The sequence below is a fragment of the Podarcis raffonei genome, chromosome 16 (assembly GCF_027172205.1).
Source record: "Podarcis raffonei isolate rPodRaf1 chromosome 16, rPodRaf1.pri, whole genome shotgun sequence".
Taxonomy (NCBI): domain Eukaryota; kingdom Metazoa; phylum Chordata; class Lepidosauria; order Squamata; family Lacertidae; genus Podarcis; species Podarcis raffonei.
In genome coordinates this window covers 7,838,118-7,859,959 of record NC_070617.1, presented here as the reverse complement: position 1 = coordinate 7,859,959, position 21,842 = coordinate 7,838,118, and the positions used below count along the sequence as shown (strand labels likewise).

The 21,842-nt window shown below is 49.4% G+C and overlaps 1 protein-coding gene across 3 annotated transcripts in view; it reads left to right on the top strand.

Annotated features, from left to right (window-relative positions):
- The window catches only part of LOC128403693 (mothers against decapentaplegic homolog 4-like), a 33,808-nt gene extending 16,053 nt beyond the window's left edge, over positions 1 to 17,755 (top strand). For 2 of the 3 annotated variants that reach the window (XM_053368699.1, XM_053368700.1), the window contains exons 3-12: positions 6,290 to 6,464; positions 8,189 to 8,284; positions 8,889 to 9,098; positions 9,825 to 9,965; positions 10,066 to 10,221; positions 11,112 to 11,165; positions 11,257 to 11,440; positions 13,509 to 13,677; positions 15,012 to 15,150; positions 16,579 to 17,755. In XM_053368699.1, coding sequence (XP_053224674.1) covers positions 6,290 to 6,464; positions 8,189 to 8,284; positions 8,889 to 9,098; positions 9,825 to 9,965; positions 10,066 to 10,221; positions 11,112 to 11,165; positions 11,257 to 11,440; positions 13,509 to 13,677; positions 15,012 to 15,150; positions 16,579 to 16,790 — 1,536 coding nt within the window. In that variant the 3' untranslated portion in view covers positions 16,791 to 17,755. The remainder of the gene's footprint in view (positions 1 to 6,289; positions 6,465 to 8,188; positions 8,285 to 8,888; positions 9,099 to 9,824; positions 9,966 to 10,065; positions 10,222 to 11,111; positions 11,166 to 11,256; positions 11,441 to 13,508; positions 13,678 to 15,011; positions 15,151 to 16,578) is intronic. The other variant, XM_053368701.1, reaches the window with a different exon arrangement.
- The last annotated feature ends 4,087 nt before the right edge of the window (positions 17,756 to 21,842 follow it).

Here is a 21,842-nt window from a genome sequence, read left to right as displayed (position 1 = left end):
AAAACAAAGAACACTACATAACACTGTAAACACACTTATATACATATTTTCCAAAATGAAAACTAATAAAAATTATATTAATTTTTAAAATTGGATTTCTAACAATGCCAAATACATAGCCGCATTTTAAGATTTCTCTGAATCTCGCGACTTCCCCTCATCCCGTCACTGGGTCCTAATTTCAACGTTTTCAGCTGCATATTCTATCCTCGTCTATGTTTTATATCTCTCCATATTAACCACCTTATTTGTCACATTGCAAGTGCGATTAAAATCCTGCTAATGTTTTCATCTGCTTACAGCGGTCTCCTAAGTAAGTTATAATTTTTTCCCATTCTTTCGTGAAGTTTTTGTTTTCTCGGTACAACTTTAAACACCCATGGCTCCCCCCCCAAAGGATTCTGGGAACTGTGGTTTGTTAAGGTTGGTGGGAGTTGTTGTCAGGTCTTGTCACAAAGCTACAACTCCCAGAGTCGGTGCCTCTTCCCAGGGAACTCTGGGAACTGCGGTTTTCTGAGGGGAGCAGGGGGTCTCCTGACAACTCCCAGCACCCTTAACAAACTATGGTTCCCAGGGGCACACATCATAATAAATAATAATAATAATAATAATAATAATAATAATAATAATAATAATTTATACCCCGCCCATCTGGCTGAGTTTCCCCAGCCACTCTGGGCGGCTCCCAATCAAGTGTTAAAAACAGTACAGCGTTAAATATTAAAAACTTCCCTAAACAGGGCTGCCTTCAGATGTCTTTTTAAAGATAGGATAGCTGCTTATTTCCTTCACATCTGAAGGGAGGGTGTTCCACAGGGCGGGCGCCACTACCGAGAAGGCCCTCTGCCTGGTTCCCTGTAACCTCGCTTCTCGCAATGAGGGAACCGCCAGAAAGCCGTCGGCGCTGGATCTCAGTGTCCGGGCTGAACGATGGGGGTGGAGACGCTCCTTCAGGTCTACTGGGCCGAGGCCGTTTAGGGCTTTAAAGGTCAGCACCAACACTTTGAATTGTGCTCGGAAACGTACTGGGAGCCAATGCAGATCTCTCAGGACCGGTGTTATGTGTTCTCGGCGGCCACTCCCAGTCACCAGTCTAGCTGCCGCATTCTGGATTAATTGCAGTTTCCGGGTCACCTTCAAAGGTAGCCCCACGTAGAGAGCATTGCAGTAGTCCAAGCGGGAGATAACCAGAGCATGCACCATGCTGGCAAGACAGTCCGCGGGCAGGTAGGGTCTCAGCCTGCGTACCAGATGGAGCTGGTAGACAGCTGCCCTGGACACAGAAGTAACCTGCGCCTCCATGGACAGCTGTGAGTCCAGAATGACTCCCAGGCTGCGCACCTGGTCCTTCAGGGGCACAGTCACCCCATTCAGGACCAGGGAATCCCCCACACCCGCCCGCCCCTTGTCCCCCAAAAACAGTACTTCTGTCTTGTCAGGATTCAACCTCGATCTCAATGCACCATACAGTTGTATTCAACTAAGTTCCAGCCTTCCCAAAGAATCCTGGGAACTGTAGTTCGTTAAGATGCTGAGAGTTGCGAAGAGGCCTCACTTATTCTCCCCACAGAGCTATAGTTTGCAGAGTGGTTTAGCCCCTCTTCGCAGGACCCTCTGGGAATTGTAGCTCTGGGAGGGGAACAGGTTCTCCGAGCCACTCTCAGCACCCTTAACACGCTACAACTCCCAGAATTAATTGGGGGGAAGCCATGACTGTTGAAAGTGACGTAATGGTGATTTGAATGGTTGCATTAATCTATTTCGGCCAATAACCAGTTGAGAAGGAGGGAAGAAAACAAAAGACAGAAAACACAGTAGGATACATTAAGTACAATATTAAATACAGGTGTTAGAAACAATGTAAAATATAAAAAACGGTAGGGAATATGAGGTAATTATATTAAAATGATGAGGAACAATTTGAGGTGTCAGTAGTTCAAACAAGATCCTACGCCGACAAGCTATGGCTGCTGCACAAGAAATCTAGGTATTTTGGCAGTAATCTCAGGAGACCGGTCAGTCGAAAGATAATCAATATTTGGATTTTCCTACTTTGTAAAATTGGATTAATGAAATGGTGGCGGATATCACAAAAGGAAGAACAAGAAAACATGTCCCACGATTTCTATTTACCTAAATGTATGCTGTGAATGCGTCTCCCAGGTGGTGAGATCAGAGTCTCTAGCTAGAAACCTTGTTCAGACTGAGGGCCGCTGTCCCTCCTGGGCCACCTTCAAAGGGCCACATGCCACTGCGTGAACAGAGCAATGAATATAAACATTACTTTTGTGCGGTGGGCTAGTTCGCTCGCTCGCAGACCCGCTCCCCTCTCAATGAGGGTTCAGTTATGCACCCCAGCGCAGCAGGAGCACAAAGGGTGCACAGTGGAGCCCAGGAGAGGATGGCAAGTTCAGAGCCTGAGGGTCCTCATCCATCCTCTAAAGCACAAAAAAAGTGTGTCTATGAGACCTGCCTCATTCTGCATGCCAACCAGGTGTTCTCTGCCACGGAGCCTTTCTGCTTAGCCGCTGTGGAAAACAGCATGTCTGAAGCAAGTTTTTCAACTTCTAAAATCTAGACGGAGTTTTGAATTTCAGCAACAACTTCGTTATTGAAGATCTTTTTTTTAAAAAAAGATCCCGTCTGGCCCAAAAGCTTGCGCCTATTTTAAACCATTGATTGGGGAACTGTGAGCCTTCCAGATGTTGTCAGGTCCAGCTCCCATCGTCCCCAGCCGGCATGGCTGATGGTCAGGGGCTGGTTGGACTTGGGAGTCCAGCAATGTCGCTGGAGCGCCACAGGCTCTTTCATATCCCAACCAATCAGGGTGGTCTGTTCAAGAAAAAAACCTCTTAAAGCATTAACTTAAAGCAATCCCTTTGCGTTGTCAATGAAAACACACCCATCTGTTTGTGTATTCAGTTGGTTTAATAATGAAATACATTAAGACTACCAATTGTGTCATATTATACACACATACACACATAATATAAATATATAGTGTAAATTAAATAGTATAGAACACATCACAAACACTTTTAATTTACAATATGGAAATTTGAATCAGTGTGTGGCCTACTGTCAAAGGACTCTTGCTGCCCACTTGGTCTGAGAGGTTGGATTTATATTGTTGTTGTTGTTTAGTCATTTAGTCGTGTCCGACTTTTCGTGACCCCCTGGACCAGAGCACGCCAGGCACTCCTGTCTTCCATTGCCTCCCGCAGTTTGGTGAAACTCATGCTGGTAGCTTCGAGAACACTGTCCAACCATCTCGTCCTCTGTCACCCCCTTCTCCTTGTGCCCTCCATCTTTCCCAACATCAGGGTCTTTTCCAGGGAGTCTTCTCTTCTCATGAGGTGGCCAAAGTCTTGGAGCCTCAGCTTCAGGATCTGTCCTTCCAGTGAGCACTCAGGGCTGATTTCCTTCAGAATGGATAAGTTTGATCTTCTTGTAGTCCATGGGACTCTCAAGAGTCTCCTCCAGCACCAGAGTTTAAAAGCATCAATTCTTCAGCAATCAGCCTTCTTTATGGTCCAGCTCTCACTTCCATACATCACTACTGGGAAAACCATAGCTTGAACTATATGGACCTTTGTTGACAAGGTGATGTCTCTGCTTTTTAAGATGCTGTTTAGGTTTGTCATTGCTTTTCTCCCAAGAAGCAGGCGTCTTTTAATTTCGTGACTGCTGTCACCGTCTGGATTTATATTAACATATATTAATACACATTCTGACATATATTAATGGACGTTTCAGAGGTATAAAGCAGGGTTGGGGAGCCCAAGGCCCCCCAGATGATGTTGGAGTACAGTTCCCATCAGCCCCAGCTATCATGGCTGGGGTTGCCATATTCCCCAAAGTTGTCGACCACCCTCCCTCCATTTCCATCTTAAACAATGAGTGACTCAGAACTGCCCAGACCGACAGATGTTTTGAACTACAACTCCCATCATCCCTGATCATTGACTGTGCTAGCCAGGGGCTGATGGAATTTGTAGTGCAAAACACCCAGTGCGGGGGGCGGGACAATAAGAACATCAGAAGAGTCCTGGAGAAGATCCAGTCAATGAGGGCCCATCCAGCCCAGCATCCTGTTCTCACAGCGGCCAATCAGATGCCCTAATGCCATGGTTCTCAACCTGTGGGTCCCCAGATGTTGTTGGTCTACAACTCCCATCATCCCTGAGCTCTGGCCTTGCTAGCTAGGGGTGATGGGAGTTGTAGTTCAACAACATCTGGGGACCCACAGGTTGAGAAAGGCTGCAGTGGGAAACCCTCGAGTTTGGCCAAGGCTAGAAAAGTGTGTGTGTGTTGTTTTTGTATGTGTGTGTGTTACAACCCCTTGCTGTACAAATAAGGAAGGGGATTTAAGTCCAGGAGCCCCTGCCCCACATCTCCTGGGGATTGTTGAATCCCTTCTTGACCTACTTTTTTGCCTTAGGATTTTGCCTCTTGAAATCGGACAAAATAATAATGACCGTGATTGGGGTAGGGTAGTGGCGATTTGAATATACTATCGATTGGCAAAGAGGTTTTGAGGCAGTTTGAAGTATTAAACCAATTATATTCCTGCGCGCGCACATCCCATGAGGTAAAAGTAATCTCTCTTTAGAAAACAGCAGTGAAGATTTCTAACACAGAACCATTGCAAATCTAAATATATGTCTGGATTTTGTTGCTTTTTATTGTTGCTTTTATAGTTATTTGGTGTTATTCCTTGCGGTTGTAAGTTTTGGGGTTTTTTTTAATCTAATATAACCCAGCCAGGGACTTAAGGGTGAAGGGTTAATGAATTAAATTAAGAATAATAATTATATATTGGGGGGCGGGACAAGGAAAGGCGACAGCTGTGTCTGTTTTTTTGTCTCTTTAAATCGGAGCCCACCCAAAGAGCGAAAAGCAAATCCTTCTCAAAAGGCCTTGAAATTTGGGAGGGATTATTGCTGGCTTGGATGGAAGCAGCGTGTTGTGTGTGTGCGTGTCCCATTTTTGACCCCCGCCCAACAGATCACCAGATAAAGAGGACTCTTGAGGTTTCATTTTGCGGGGTGGGGGTCACCAACCCCTTCCCTTTTAACCCTCACCCCCAAACAAATCTCTTTCTTTTCTCTGCTAGCCACGCTGTGCCCCCTCCCTCCCTGTCTGCCCAGAGGATGAGTCACTGTCTAGTTCTTGAAGCCGCGGGGAAAGGGGGGGGCCTGTTGTTATGTCTGAATTCAGCGTCAGCCAGAAACCGTATGGGGAAATATGAGTGCGAGGGCCAAAAATGAGTGTGAGGGCCCTGTCCACAACACATGCATGCACCGCCCCCCCAGGAAAGAAAGGAAGGTTCTTGCGGAGGGTGGAGGGGATAAAACTACGCCTGTTTGTTTTGTATTTTCTTCCATCGAGTTGGAGGAAAATGGGGAAATTGATTCCTTCTCTGCTGTGAGATACATGGAATTTGCAGCTCTGGCAACAGGAGTGCCTGAGCACTACGTTTACGAGCACAATTCAAAGCACAGCTGTCAACGTTTTCCTTTTTTTAAGGGAAATTCCCTTATTCCGAATAGGATTCCTCACAAGAAAAGGGAAAAGTTGACAGCTATGATTCAACGTCTTGGTTCTGACCTTTAAAGCCCTAAACAGCCTCAGCCCAGTACAGTGGTACCTCGGGTTACATACGCTTCAGGTTACAGACTCCGCTAACACAGAAATAGTGCTTCAGGTTAAGAACTTTGCTTCAGGATGAGAACAGAAATCGGGCTCCGGCAGCACAGCGGCAGCAGGAGGCGCTATTAGCTAAAGTGGTGCTTCAGGTTAAGAACAGTTTCAGGTTAAGTATGGACCTCCGGAACGAATTAAGTACTTAACCTGAGGTAACATTGTATACCTGAAGAAGCGTCTCCACCCCCATCGTTCAGCCCAGACACAGGTCCAGCTCCGAGGCGTCCGGGCAGAACAATGGGGGTGGAGACGCTCCTTCAGGTATATAAAAACGTAATAAAACGTTAAACATTAAAAAAAACAAAAACTTCCCTATACAGGGCTGCCTTCAGATGTCTTCTAAAGGTTGCATAGTTACTTATCTCCTTAGCTCGGGGGTCGCCTAACTCCATACCCTCCAACATTTCTCTGATGAAAATAGGGGAAATCAGAAACCAGGACGGCTTCTGTAAATCCCGGACGGTCCCTGGAAAATAGGGAGACTTGGAGTGTCTGCATCTGCCCTCGCCATCTCCGCTCCTGCACTAACGGTGTCCTCTGCCATCTTTTCCCCCTCCACGTACCCCCTTCTCCCCGCAACCAGGTGGCCGGGCGCAAAGGCTTCCCCCACGTGATCTACTCCCGCCTGTGGCGCTGGCCGGACTTGCACAAGAACGAGCTCAAGCACGTCAAGTTCTGCCAGTTCGCCTTCGACCTCAAGTACGACAGCGTCTGCGTCAACCCCTATCACTACGAGCGGGTGGTATCTCCGGGCATCGGTGAGTGGGTCCCTCGTGGGTGGCGCCTACAGAAGCCGAGTACCCCCACAGCTGCCTCAGTGGATCTATTTCGGAATAGGGCACTGGGGTGTCAAGAGTGGGAACTCAAGTTCGGGAACCCAATGCGGCTCTCTGGGTCTCTCCATCCGGCCCTCAGAACACTCCCTCACCGGCCCTCGCTTTGCACTCTCTCCTTGCATGGCTAGATCGCGCCTCTCGGATAGAGGAAAGCGAGGGTTGTGTGAATGTGTGTGGCCTACTGTACGAGGGTAAATTTTGCACGCCTTTTGCCTCTGCCCCCCCATCCTCACATGGCCCCCAGGAAGTTGCTCAGAATGGGATGCGGCCCTTCGTCTGGAGACAGAGAGGAAAGTTTCTCTGCTGCTGTTTCTGAGCCTCCTAACATCACCTCTGCTCCCAAGGCAGCCAAAGGGCACTTGGCTGTTTCCACCTGCCTTCTTAAAGGTAAAGGTAAAGGGACCCCTGACCATTAGGTCCAGTCGTGGCCGACTCTGGGGTTGCGGAGCTCATCTCGCTTTATTGGCCGAGGTAGCCGGCGTACAGCTTCCAGGTCATGTGGCCGGCATGACTAAGCCGCTTCTGGCGAACCAGAGCAGCACACGGAAATGCCATTTACCTTCCCGCTGGAGTGGTACCTATTTATCTACTTGCATTTTGATGTGCTTTCGAACTGCTAGGTTGGCAGGAGCAGGGACTGAGCAACGGGAGCTCACCCCATCACAGGGATTCGAACCGCCGACCTTCTGATCGGCAAGTCCTAGGCTCTGTGGTTTAACCCACAGCGCCACCCGCGTCCCATACCTGCCTTCTTACCTTTCTGTAAATGGAAATATTCAACTCCACAGAGCACACAGTGGATATTAGCAGGTTGCTATGCCAACCGATCCAAATTTCTTACGCCCAGCCTGGCATCTCCACCGACTGAAAGTTTGCCAAAACAGGAGGGCAGGAATTAAAATAATAATAACCTACATTGTGTGCTCCATGTTTTCATTATCCCCCTCTCCCGCAACGATACTTTAACTTACAGGTTTTCTGGATGAGACAATCTTCAATTGCCCGGAGGCACCACGTCCTTAAATTCATTCTGGTGTTGCTTTTTCAAACCACCTCATTCAGATGAAAACTGGCAGTGTACACACTCTGTGGCAACTTGACTGTAGCTGCTTTTCAAAACAAAATATTAATTGCTCCGCTGAGAGAAAATGTACTTTGCATGCCCTTGGAAGGTATTTGACCTTAGCTATGTGTGTGTGTGTGTACACACGGACAATTTGTCTCTCTGTTGCGTGCTGTCTGGACATGCTCAGAGGCAATTTGACCACAGTTTGACTTGGAATATAATTTTTATTGTTTCGCTGAGGAAGAGCTTGTTTCTCTTTCTTAACCTTTGAATATCCCAACCCTACTTTTGGGCCCCTGAAAGGGCTCCCAAGCCAACTCTGCACATGGTCAGACACACCCATTGCGAGGCAGAAAATATGTCAGCCCATGTCATTTGGCCTAGGAGATTAGCTGGGGAGAAGGGAGGGGCTTGGACCAGAAAGGGTGCCACGCTGGTTCCTCGTTGAAATTTCAGTCAAATCAAGCCTCTAGGCCGGACATCTTAAAAGATGCCCAGCACATTTCTGGCCTCAGAGAATGTCGGCTGGAGCTCATAGGATATATAACGCAACCACTTTCTTTTCTCTCTCGTTTTACAGGACTGAACATCCAGAATACAGGTGAGATACAATCCTGCTTTGTTTTTCTGGATGATGGCCTAGGACAGGACTGGGGGCGGACCTCTGACCTTACAGGTATTGCTGAACAACAACAACAACGACAATTTATATGCCGTCGATCGGACTGGGTTGCCCCAGCCACTCTGGGCAGCTTCCAACAGAATACAGTTGTGCCTTGGATCTCAAACGCCTGGTGACTCAAACGTTTTGGCTCCTGAACGCCGCAAACCCGAAAGCGAGCATTCCAGGTTGCGGACATTTTTGGGAAGCCGAACGTCCGATTCGGCTTCCGATGGAGTGCAGGAAGCTCCTGCAGCCAACCGGAAGCCGTGCCTCAGTTTTCGGAAGTCGAATGGACTTCTGGAACAGATTCTGTTTGAGAACCAAGGTACGACGGTATACAAAAACACGACAGAATATCACATCCTTAGAGCGTTCTGCCGATGATGCCAAGGCAGCAGGTTCGAGCCCCGCAAGGGACACCTGCATATTCCTGCATTGCAGGGGGGTTGGACTAGATGATCCTTAGGGTCCCTTCCAACTCTATAATTCTATGAAAAGCTTCCCTGTACAGGGCTGCCTTCAGATGTCGTTCTGAACAGCAGTTGCTGATTCAGCGGGCTTGTTTTCTCCCGTCTTCGCTGTGTTTGAGCGGCCTCCTCTTCCTGCCCCCCTGCAGCGCCTGCCCCACAGCTCGTGAAAGAAGAATTCATTCCCGACTGTATCCAAATGGAGGTCCCGCCTCCTCCGCCGGCAGATCACCCCGGCCCTGGGATCAAGGCCGGCCACCCTCAGGCAGAGCCCTACCAGCCCTTATCGCCCCTGCAGCTTCCGGAACCGCCCCATCCTACTGCTGGCATCTACCCCGCATTGCCTTTGTCTCCCCCAGGTAAGTTCTTTCTTTTTCTTTTTTTTTGGGGGGGGGGAGCAGCAGGGAGGAAGGGAGACATAAGTGAAAGGTAAAGGAACTGTTCTCGCCTCCTCTCAAATGGGTTGGATTTGTGATGGGGAAATGCAATGGACCTGTGAAGGGGAAATGCAATACGTTGGGGAAATGTGCTGGATCTGCAACAGTGAAATGCAATATGATGGGGGCAATGCAATGGATCTGTGATGGGGAAATGCAATGTGACTGGGAAATGCAATATAATGGGGGCAATGCAATGGGCCTGTGATGGGGAAATGCAATGTGACTGGGAAATGCAATACGTTGGGGAAATTTGGTGGATTTGCAATGGGGAAATGCAATATGATGGGGGCAATGCAATGGGCCTGCGATGGGGACATGCAATATGACTGGGAAATGCAATACGTTGGGGAAATTTGGTGGATTTGCAATGGGGAAATGCAATATAATGGGGGCAATGCAATGGGCCTGCGATGGGGACATGCAATATGACTGGGAAATGCAATACGTTGGGGAAATTTGGTGGATTTGCAATGGGGAAATGCAATATGATGGGGGCAATGCAATGGATCTGTGATGGGGAAATGTGACATGTTGGGGAAATGCAATGTAAAAGAGAAATGCAATGTGACGGGGAAATGAAATGAATCTGCAATAGTAGCTTGCAGATAAAAATGGTCTCTCTCTCTCTCTCATGCTTACTCTTAGGCCCTCCTGGGGGGCCCCTGCTCCCTCTCCTTCATGGTGAGGGTCTTCTTCAGATCTCCACCCCCTCGCACGCCCCAGCCCCTTCTCCGGCTCCCCCGGGCTCCCAGCAAAATGGGTGCGCCCCCAAACTGCCCTACCAGAGTAAGTATAGGGTGCCATTGTCGGGCAGGGGGAAGGACAGAGGCATTCAAATGATAAGCTCTCACCTGTTTCTTCTCTTCCTTCCCTGGGCCTCTGGAAGATTCGACAACCAGCTGGACAGGGAACGGCGGCACCCCAAGCTACAGCTCCGGTGGGAGGAGCCAGGAGCCCACCCCGCCTCCGCTCCCCGCTCCTCAGCAGCAGCAGAACGGACGGAGTTACCCTCAGCCTCCTCTTCACCATTCAAACCATTACTGTGCGTCTTGGCAAGCAAAGAAAAGCAAAAAAGGAGGGCTCTGGGTGTCTGCAGCACTGTTTGGGTTCCACTGCAGTTCACTTTCCCCCCAAAAAACGGCATTATTCATCTTGCTGCCCCTTGTGGCGGAATCACGTAACTGCACCTGCAGTTATACTACGTTATACGGTCCTGGCTTAAACCAAAGAATTATGGGAACCGTAGTTTTTATAAGTGCTGGGGCTTGTTAGGAGACCCTTGTTCCCCCTCACAGAACTACAATTCCCAAAGTGGTTTAAGAGTTGGTCCCTCTTCTCTGGCAATTCTGGGAAATGTAGCTCGGGGGTGGTGGAATTGGGGTCTCCTTTTAGCAACTCAGCTCCCTTGACAAAACTACAGGTTCCCAGGAATCAGCTGGAGTCCCAAGAACACTGTTGGAACTACAACTCCCATCATCCCTGACCATTGGCCATGCTGACCGGGAGCTGCTGGGAGTTGGAGTCCAACAGTAGGTTTGAAGCTCACAGGTGGTTTAGGGAGCATCTGTGGGCCAGGAATCCTGGGTTCAAACTTCCGCTCTGGGAAGCGGAATGAGTTACAGTGGTACCTCGGGTTACAGACGCTTCAGGTTACAGACTCCGCTAACCCAGAAATAGTGCTTCAGATTAAGAACTTTGCTTCAGGATGAGAACAGAAATCGTGCTCCGGTGGCCCAGCAGCAGCAAGAGGCCCCATTAGCTAAAGTGGTGCTTCAGGTTAAGAACAGTTTCAGGTTAAGTACGGACCTCCAGAACAAATTAAGTACTTAACCCGAGGTACCACTGTATAGCGAATGTAGGAAACAGAAGAGCAAAGGTCTTGCCATTCCTGTCCCTCTTTACCGCAAAACCCCTCCTTGCCTTATATTTCAGGGCCTGCTCATCATGGTTCGCCTCCCTACCAGCCCCCAGTCTCCAGTCACCCTGGTAAGGGACGCATCCTCCCTCATTTGCCTTTTTCTCTCCCCCATTCCCACAACGGCCCGGATTTTTAAGATGAATGCCCCGTTCTCCCCAGGCCCTGAGTTCTGGTGCTCGATCGCCTATTTTGAGATGGACGTGCAAGTGGGCGAGATCTTCAAGGTGCCTGCCAACTGCGCCGTGGTCACTGTGGACGGATACGTGGACCCTTCGGGCGGAGACCGCTTCTGCCTGGGACAGCTCTCGAACGTCCACCGCACCGACACCAGCGAGCGCGCCAGGTCAGGGCAGTGGGGAGGGAGATATAATAATAATAGTAATAATAATAATAATAATTTATTTATACGCCGCCCATCTGGCTGGGTTTCCCCAGCCACCCTGGGCAGCTTCCAACAAAGTAAGGGGAAATGTGTGTGCGTCTTATGGAGCGAATGCAAGCTGCGCAGCTATCCCAGAAGCCAGAACAGCAAGAGGGATTGCTGCTTTCACTGCGCAGCGATCCCTCTTACTGTTCTGGCTTCTGAGATTCAGAATATTTATTTTCTTGTTTTCCTCCTCCAAAAACTAGGTGCGTCTTGTGGTCTGGTGCGTCTTATAGAGCGAAAAATACGGTATTAAAATACAGTGGTCTTTTAAACATTAGAAGCTTCCCTAGACAGGGCTGCCTTCAGATGTCTTCTAAAAGTCTGGTAGTTGTTCTTTTTGACATCTGGTGGGAGGGCGTTCCACAGGGTGGGTGCCACTACCAAGAAGGCCCTCTGCCTGGTTCCCTGTAACCTCGCTTCTCACAGGGAGGGAACCGCCAGAAGGCCCTCGGCACTGGACCTCAATGTGAAAGGTGCACGCACAGAGCCACAGGTTTCCATTGCAAAAACCCCTGCTATTTCTGATGTTGAGGGGTTGAGTGCCTAAGTGGCAGCGACCGGGGACAGAATGGGGTTTATCTGCAGGGTTCGTGGAGGAAGGCTTAAGGTTTGCGGAACGGCAACTTTAGCTAAACACCGAGCAGCACAGAACAGTGGCTGTTGCAGGAAGCGGGAGTCATTGACCGGCTGGGTGCTGCGGAGTGGTGGGAGGTACCAGCCGGGGAACCCCCAAGGGAGCCCCCAGGGGAAGAAGGCTCAGAGCCCGGGGATTGGTGGTGGGGTGAAGATGAGCTGTTGGAGGGAGCAGACTGGTAGGAGGAGGTGTCGGAAGCAGAAGAGGCAACAGGCTTTGGCGAGCAGGGAGAATCTGTGGCAGAGAGGAGTCCAGAAGCAGAGGCAGTAGCAGAAACTGGATGTCAGGAGTGCGTGCAGGAGCCAGGCCCTGTGACCAGTAGGGCTTCGCAGGACTGGGGCTTTCCTAGGTTTGTTCTGAAGAGGCAAAGTGCGGCCACCCAGGTGAGGCCGATTGGTAACTCACAGCACCAGGTGGCAAGAGCCGGGAAGGGATATAAGGTCAGCATTTCCCTTTGGCTCTTTGCCACAGCAGCACGCTTCCTGCCTTGCTGGGTTTGGCTCCTTGACTCCTCGCTTCCTGACCCTCAGACCCTTGGCTTCTTGACTCCTGACCCTCAGACCCTTGTTTTCCTGACTCCTGGCTTTTGGACTCTCGTTCCTGCTCCCACCCTGCCGTCTTGCCCCCAGTCCCGACATCCTCCACCAGGACTTTGACCGCCTCTAAACTGGACTGTGACACTGGAGAGTAGGACGGCCAAGAGGCAGAGATGAATCAGGCTGGTGAAGTCAGGCTGGTCTCCCTCTCCTGCTGCAACAAACTCTCCTCTCCTCTGGTCTCCCAGAACCAGAAGAGGCATGAAAAGCGTGGAGAAGAAGTTAGCTTTGCACAGGCACAGTCTCAGATTGCTTGGGAGAAACCTGAGAAAGGAGGAGGCTTAGGGCAGCTGTGGGGAGGAGGGGGCCTTCAGTCCCTGCAACTGCCTCCTAGGGGCAAGACCCACCGAAGAAGAATTGCTGTGGCACTCTTTAGTGGATTCTGTGGCAGAGAGCAGTCCAGAATCGGAGGTCGGAGAGGAATTGGGGCAGGTTGCTGCGACACACACAGAAATGAAAAGATAAGATAGTTGTGTGCAGACATGGTTTGAGACTGCACAGAAAAAACCCGAGAGAGGAGGAGCCTTAAGGAGGGATGGGAAGGTCTTTGCAACTGTGTTGTTGGGGCAAGACCTCCTAGGAAGAGTTGCTGAAACTGCAAGGCCTAAGCTGTGGTTCGTCTCCTTGAATATAAGGTAGATTTAACTTCACTGGCCCTGAGTGATTTGTTGTTGTTTACTGTTGCTGACCTACCCCTGACAGTAGAGGACAGGGAACCAGACAGTAAGGGGAACTGGAGTATTCTGTTTTCCAGGCTGCACATCGGGAAAGGAGTCCAGCTGCAGTGCCGTGGTGAAGGCGATGTCTGGATGCGGTGTCTGAGCGACCACGCCGTCTTCGTGCAGAGCTACTACCTGGACCGGGAGGCTGGGCGTGCTCCGGGGGATGCTGTGCACAAGATCTACCCTGGCGCCTACATCAAGGTCAGGGCGGGTGCTGGTTTTTTTTGAGGGCCCGGGAGCAAGAGGGTTGCCAAGGGCAAATCTAACAGGGAAGGACCATAGCTCCAAACATCTGCTTTGTGTACCGAAGGTTCAATTCCCCAGCATCTCCACATAGGGCTTGGAATTGTCCCTTGCCTGGTACCCTGGAGAGCTGCTGCCAGACCGTGTAGACAGTATAAAGCTGCATGGGCTGTTGGTTTGACTCAGTGTAAAATAAAGAAAATTTAAAAGCAATGTAACTGAATCCTGTGTCTGAATAGGCTTGCTGGTGTCTGTGCACACCACAAGTACCTCTGCCTGTCTAATTATTATTCTAATTATAATATTAAAATTATTGTCTACTGCAATTATTAAGTTTGCAGATGACACCACCATAATGGGTTTAATTACCAGTGGAGACGAATCAGCATATAGAGGGGATGTCCAAAAAATATCTACATGGTGCCTAGGGAACAACTTGCACCTTAATATCAGCAAGACTAAAGAGATAGACTTTCAGAGGAAGAGAGGAGAACTAGCCCCGCTGTACATCGGGGAGGGCTGTGTGGAGAGAGTCTCTTCCTTTAAATTCCTAGGAGTTTATCTCAGTGAAGAACTTACCTAGAAAATAAATACAACCCAGGTGGTTAAGAAAGCCCAACAGAGACTCCATCTCCTCAGAGTATTGCGGAAGAATGATGTCAATCAACATTTGATTATCTCCTTCTACCGCTCAACAATAGAAAGTGTCCTTTCATATTGCATCACGGTGTGGTACGCTGGTTTGACATCAACTGATAGGAAGTGCCTACAGAGGGTGGTGAATACAGCACGAGATATTATGGGCTGTCCCGTGAATCCGCTGGATGAAATAGCGGAAGAACGTTGCCTCAGGAGAGTGAGGAAAATTCTCAGGGATGATTCACACCCTGGCCGGCACTTTCTTGATCTCCTGCCCTCAGGCAGAAGATATAGAAGCCTGATTAGTTGCACCAACAGGGTAAAGAACAGCTTCTGTCCGTGGGCTGTTAGGCTGCTGAATGAAAAGATAACAACAGGGCAACTGACTTTCGGGTTTGGTGGGTGTGCGTCAGTAAACGAGGGGAATTAAGACTAAGAGAGCTGAGTGGGGGGTGCTCATGTAATCTCACTGTATACAAGTTGTACAAGTGACAATAAAGTATTTCAATTATTATCATCATCTTATCATTAATATTATCACCTTGCCACCTTCCTGGTGGTACGGGTTGACAGCTGCCATCCTTCCTGAGCATTGCTTGCAGCAGGTGCTGCAGTTTCTAACGCAGAGTCCTCCCTCCTGCCTTTCCATGCAGGTCTTTGACCTTCGCCAGTGCCACCGCCAGATGCACCAACAAGCAGCGACAGCGCAGGCGGCAGCAGCGGCTCAGGCGGCCGCTGTGTCAGGGAGCATTCCTGGGCCTGGCTCTGTGGGGGGCATCGCACCAGCTGTGGGTAAGTGCCAAGTGGATTCGCCCCCACTGAGGTGCACCAGCAGAAATAGGAGTTTGCTGTTAGACAGTGCTGGGCCCAGTGACTGGAGCGAGCCGGCAGTAAATCACACTGACCATGCTGGAGTTAACTCTTTATTAGCAAAGAACAGGATCCACACAGACTTAGCCCAAGGAGCACAGGGACTCAACCCCAGTAGGTCTTTCTTGCCCCATGGATCAGTTGCCGAGACTAAAGGTCCCCACCTCCCCACAGTTGTCTATGTTTCCCGGGTCCTTCCCAAACAATCTGAGACTGTGTCTGTGTGCCTGTCTTTGCTCCTCTGCCCTTTTCATGCTTCTTCTGGTTCTGGGAAACCAAGGAGGAGGGGAGCTTGTAGCAGGAGGGGGAGACACTCTTCACCAGTCGGACTCTATCCTCCCCTGCTTCAGCTTCTGCCTCTGTTTTTGGACTTTTCTCTGCCATAGACTCTCCCTGCTCACTATGCCCTGTTGCCTCTTCATTTCCAAACACCTCCTCTTCCAAGTTTTCTCCCTCTGACCACTCACTGTTGTCCCACCATCAGCCCCCGGGCTCTGAGCCTTCTTCCCTTCGGGGTTCCCCAGCTGGTTCCTCCCGTCATTCGTCTGCGTCCAACCAGCCAATGAATGCCAGGCATTAAAATGTGTGGGCAGTTGCTGTGGATAATGGGTTCTGGAGTCTCTCTGAAAAAGAGCCAATAAACATTCGCTTAAAGGGGGAAACTGTGAAGCCACCCAATGCCTCTATAGAGCTCCGTCCTTATTTCAGACACGGCGATACAGTCATACCTCGGGATAAATACGCTTCAGGATAAGTACCGGTATTTTCGGGTTGCGCTCCGCAGCGACCCGGAAGTAATGGAGCGCATTACTTCCGAGTTTCGCCGCTTGCGCATGCGCAGACGGTCAAAACGACATCATGCGCAGAAGCGGCGAAACGCAACCCGCGCAGACGTGCAGTTGCATCTTATGTTCTGTTCAGGATGCGAACGGGGCTCCGGAACGGATCCCGTTCACATCCCGAGGTACCACTGTACAGTGGTACCTCGGGTTAAATACTTAATTCGTTCCAGAGGTCTGTTCTTAACCTGAAACTGTTCTTAAACTGAAGCACCACTTTAACTAATGGGGCCTCCTGCTGCTGCCGCACCGCTGGAACACGATTTCTGTTCTCATCCTGAAGCAAAGTTCTTAACCTGAAGCACTATTTCTGGCTTAGCAGAGTCTGTAACCTGAAGCGTATGTAACCTGAGGTACCACTGTATATCGCAATGTTTAGCTGGTGATCTATTACGATGTTGAAAAACATGTATCACTCAGCCCCCGGTGTGTTGCAGCTGCAGCTGCAGCTGCAGTAGCCGCAGCCGCAGCCACAGCCAAGCCTTGCACTCTCCCCTTTCTCTCCCTCCAGGCCTCTCAGCAGCGGCCGGCATTGGTGTCGACGACCTCCGCCGCCTGTGCATCCTCCGTCTGAGCTTCGTCAAGGGCTGGGGGCCGGACTACCCCCGCCAGAGCATCAAGCACACCCCCTGCTGGATCGAAGTCCACTTGCACCGAGCCCTGCAGCTCCTGGATGAGGTCCTCCACACCATGCCCTTGGCTGACCCGGGCTCCATCAACTAGATGAAATTGCAAGGCAAGGAAGACGAAGAGGTTCTTGCCGATCCCGCAGCCTCTGGGGTTTGCAGAAGGGCGGGGATTGCCGCTGCGAAGGAGACTCTGGCCCCCATGCTCATGAAAGCAGTGGGGGCAAGTTCCCTGGGGTCCCCGAAAGGACTGAGATGGCAGAATTTGTCCTTGAAAATGCCCTGCCGCCTTTCGAAGGGGTGCCGAGACTTTCTCTGTTCCCAGACCAGCAGCAGAATGAATGGCTTCAAAGGGGTCGCCTTTCTGGCCATCTCAAAAGACTGGTCTTTTTCTCACCAGCTTTTCTCTTCTGAACACCAACGACCCGGTTGCGGCTCGGCCGAGCAGCTGAGAATCGCCGGAGAATCTCCACCCCCCACATCTGAAAATCTGGCTCTTAGAGACGTTCTTCTAGGAGCCGGTCCTACCGCTAGATAGAGGGAGGCAGGTGCCACTCAGGTGGCAAATGCTGGCAGGCGGGGAATGGCAGCGAGGATGTGTGAGTGTAGAGCTGGACTTGCAGCCTGGGCTCCTTCGCAGCCCCTTAGCTAGCCCCCCCCTAAGTTGGCTTGCTGCCCTAGGAGAGGATGGTCTCCCACTGTCGGCATTGAAGAGACATTCAACCACCGGTGATACTTCCCAGCACGAGAAATGGAGGGAGCCATATTGTCCTTTGCCCTGACGTGCAAGGACATATTTGGCCAGCTCTGATTTTATTGCTTTAAATCCCCAAACGGAGGCTGCAATATATGACTTTAATCAGTTAAAGTAATCGAGCCGAACGATGCCCCTGACAACTCGGAAAGGACCAAAATGAAGCACTTGCAAATTTGGGTCTGGGGAACCTCTGACCGTCTAGCTGAGGCTGAATGGCAACTCCTACCTGCCCCAGCAAGCATGGCTCAGTGGCCAGGGATGATGGGAGTTGTAGTTCAACAATGCCTGGAATGTCAAAGATTTTCCTCCACACACACACCTGTTATAAAAGGTTGCAATCAACGAACTCCAACTCAGAGTAGGTCCGTTGAAATCTGTGGGCTTTCGTTTGTCATTCCTGTTGATTTCAAGTGGTCTTACTCTTCCGTGGGACTTGTATCCCCCCACATCTGCAGGTGGTGAGCACAATCACGTCATAACGAAACTTCTAAAACGTCGGCCAAGATGCGGCCGTGCATCTTCTGGAAACCAAGCCAAAATGTTTGCTTCTTGACTCAGAAGTAGTGTTGCCCTACCCCGTGCGGATTCCGTCTAGTGAATGTCGCAGGATCTATTAATCTAGATTTCTTGAATCTACTGGGTTGTAGTTCAAAACACCAAATAATTGTGCTGGGGGGCGGGGACCAAAAGCCTAACTGATCAAACAACCCATTTCAAATCTCTGGGGTTTGCCACCCAAACTGGACCTCTTATCTCTGTGGGAGGCAGCTGTCAGCCTTGGCCCCCAAATTCTGCCCCACAACATATCCGTTGGCTAGCTGGTTGGTCCCTTCCTGTGCCATTGCAGACTTAACTGGAGCTATGTGCGTGGGGCCAATTCTGCAGGAACTCAGGAAAATAGGTTGAACGTGGTATCAGGCATAGCATTTCTGGATAAATTAATCTTTTGTGGCCAAGTTTCTAGCCCTTTGTGACTGTGAGGGTAAGCAGCGGTGGGGGGGGGGGAACGGTGTTTTAAGTTGCATGACCTTATATGAAGATTGCAGGCTCTTGACTGGCTTGGGAGCAGAATCCCAGAGCTGGAAGGGACCCTGAGGATCATCTAGTCTAACCCCCCTGCAATGCAGGACTATGCAACTGTCCCATACGGGGATCGAACCTGCAACCTTGGCATTATCAGCACCACGCTTTAACCAACTGAACTATCCAGACTGACTTATGGAATTGCTTCTATGCTCATGACAGACTGCCAGCCAACCACCAATCTCTGGTGGCGACAGGCACCAGCTCAACTGGTGCAGCCCCTTTTTCTTAGCAGGGAGATGAGGTTATGGGGGCAAAGCCTCGTATAGATTTCTGGCTGTCAGGAAAGCCAGGAGGGGTTGACGTAGCGGGATCGCTTTCCTTTTTTTTTTTTTAACAGATGTCTAGTTTGCCAAAATTCAACAGCGGCAGCTTTGCTCCTTAGGCAGGTTGTGTGTAAAAGCTGTACCTGTTGCACTTCTGCCTGCCACTCTGACCAAAAAAGGCATGTGAGCCCTGAAAATGGAGGGAAAGTAGCCATCTTCATTCTGCTCCTCTGCTCCATAGACCTGTGTGACGGCTGCCTAGGTCTTTCCAACAGATGTCACAGGTTGTGACATCTCCCAGTCCATCTGGGACCACTTACAGTAGAGCAGAGCCACTTGGTAGCTGGATCCTGGACTGCATAAATCCAGGAGCAGCTAGCATAGCCCCCTCCAGATGTGGCAAGATTATAATCCCATGCTGGGGAAGGCTGATGGGATATGTAGTCCAACAATATTGCAGGGCGCCATGTTGGCTACCTCCAGCACAAGTAACATCATATGTTGTTGCTCCCTCCTCAGAGGGAAGTCTGATACCTTGCCAACGCCCCTGCAAAAGACTGTACCAAACAAGCCCCATCAGCCATTTTGTTGTGAGGACAGAGGGGAACGGTGCCACACTGGATTTGCCAAGGGAGATCTACTGGGAAGATCGGGTGTGACCACCCCATCTCTTGACTCAACAAGGTTGCCAACTTCCTGACTGGCCTTTGTAGCTGCGTCTTTTAACCGTGGCTTGATCTAAAACGAACAAATCATATAAAACATTGCAGCTGATAATGTTTTTCTTAATTTCTGTGCCGTGAGGATGTTTCACCGACGTTTCTGTAGACGAGGGGGCTTTAAAGGTACAGGAATGGGACCCCCCAAAATGGCTTTTATGTATTCCTGGTAAGAGGGCAACCTTATCCGGTCCTTGTGTCTTGCACGGGGCACGGCACAGGAACAGATTACGACAGCTTTTGCCAAAGCGGCGGGAACCCTCTCAAGACGTTTTGTTGACAGGCCCAGCCAGCGCTTTCGGAGAGGGCATCAGGTCAGCAAAGGCTGGCTTAGGGTCTCCAGCCCCTGGCCCAATCCTGTGGTTCGGGCCTGTTGTTTCGCACTGACATTCCTCTGTAATGCACTTGTTTGATTCCTCTTGTTTCGCCTCTGACAGTTCTGTCATTTTTAGTAACCATTATTTAAAGGAGATTTTGCTTTTCATGTGGCTTGTGTTTTGCTTTCATGGTCAAAAAGGCAGCTGGGATTTCTGCTGCTGCTCAAAACAAGATCGGCCCTTCAAGATGGCGGGGAGCCTCTGGGGTAAGGGGGTGTGTGCCAGGTAAAACAGCTGGCTTGCCTAGTAGTGCAAGCAAGTTCTCTCACGACAGGAGCGGAGAGCCTTTTTTTCAGGCCAGGGGCCAGATTCCCCTCTGTGTGACCTTATGGGAGCCATATGCTAATAGTGGCAGGGCAACAAATGTAGATTTATTTCTTTTTTTTACCTCTGTGCACTAGGCTAGCTTCTTCACCCTCTCACACTCCTCCCCTATTGTCCATGTAGGGAAGACGGAGGCAGCAATATCAGAGTTAAAGGACACAGGCCAAAACACGGGAATGTGTGAAGCAGGGCCACTCGAGTGTGCGGTGGGGAGATTGTCACTGGGGCCAGACAGAGAGGCTTGGGGGCCACATTTGAGCCTTGGAAGGTCAGGTTCCTTATTTTATGGGAATACCTGTGGCAATTCCGTGAATGTGTGTGTGTGTGAGCGAGAAGGGACTCAGCTATACAGCTGCAAATAAAACGTTTGAAATGTGTTTTAAGCACAATATACAAGGTGACACTAGATGGCAATGGTCAGGCTTATGGAAAATTCAATGTATTTTTTTAAAAAAGCATTTTCAGAATGTTTTTTTATACATATGTAGATTCTACCAGAGGGCAGGAAGCGATGGTGGGTGCAGAATCCCATATCCCGAGAATCTCACGGTTTTGTTTCGAATGCAAGTTTCTAGTCCTTAAGGGAAGAGTTTAAAATGTGTGTACACGCTGGAGAAATTGGAAAAGGTGGAGAAGCGGCCAGCCTAAGTGACCTCCTGGCTTTTTCTCGCAATGCAGGATCATGGAAGAGGGAGAGGCAGTAGAACACAAGACTTGTGGGCAGAGGATTCAATCCCCGGCAAGCAGTTCTACTGGTTATTGGCAGAAATATATATATATATATATATATATGCAAGCAGGTCTGGTTAAACTGACTGGGCATCAGGTGATAGGAAAGGCCCTCGGGGACAGCCTGTATTGAGGCTAATAGGCAAGCAATCTGGTATTAGGCAGTTTTCCCCCATCCTCCCATCCAGTTAATCTGCATGATATATACAGGTTGCAGGATTCTTAATGCAGAATCTGAGTCTCTGTGGAACAGAATGGTTGCTTGTAATATGTGTCCCCCACCTCCCACTTTAAAGGGATTGTTTCTTATTAATCATTTGGAACAGAATGATTTTTTTCCCCTTCTAACGTAGCTCTCCCTAGCTGTATTGTTGCATTTATTTCTCGCCTTTGCTCCGTGGAGCTCAAGGGGGCATTTTATCCTCACAACAGCCATGTATTAATATGTAGGGGGTGGTGCCAAACAGCCACAGCCCACGGATTCCAGCAGGGCTTAAGCTACGCAAAAAAGTCGCAGCAACAGATTTAAACAGATATATATATATATATATATATATATATATATATATATATATATATATATAATATTATATATATGTGTGTGTGTGTGTGTGTGTGTATATATATATATATATATATATATATATATATATATATATATAAAATATTATTTATTATATATATATATATGTGTGTGTGTGTGTGTGTATGTATGTATGTATATATATTTGGACTGCACTGAGAATCCCACATCGTTCATAAAAGCCGACTTATTTCCAGTCTGAGTAAAGAATGATACATGCAGCAAGTTGAGTCACCCGCCAAAAAAAAGTGCAACCCTCTCTCTATGTTCTACTTTTAAAAAAACAGCACAACCCTGTTAAAAAAAGAAGC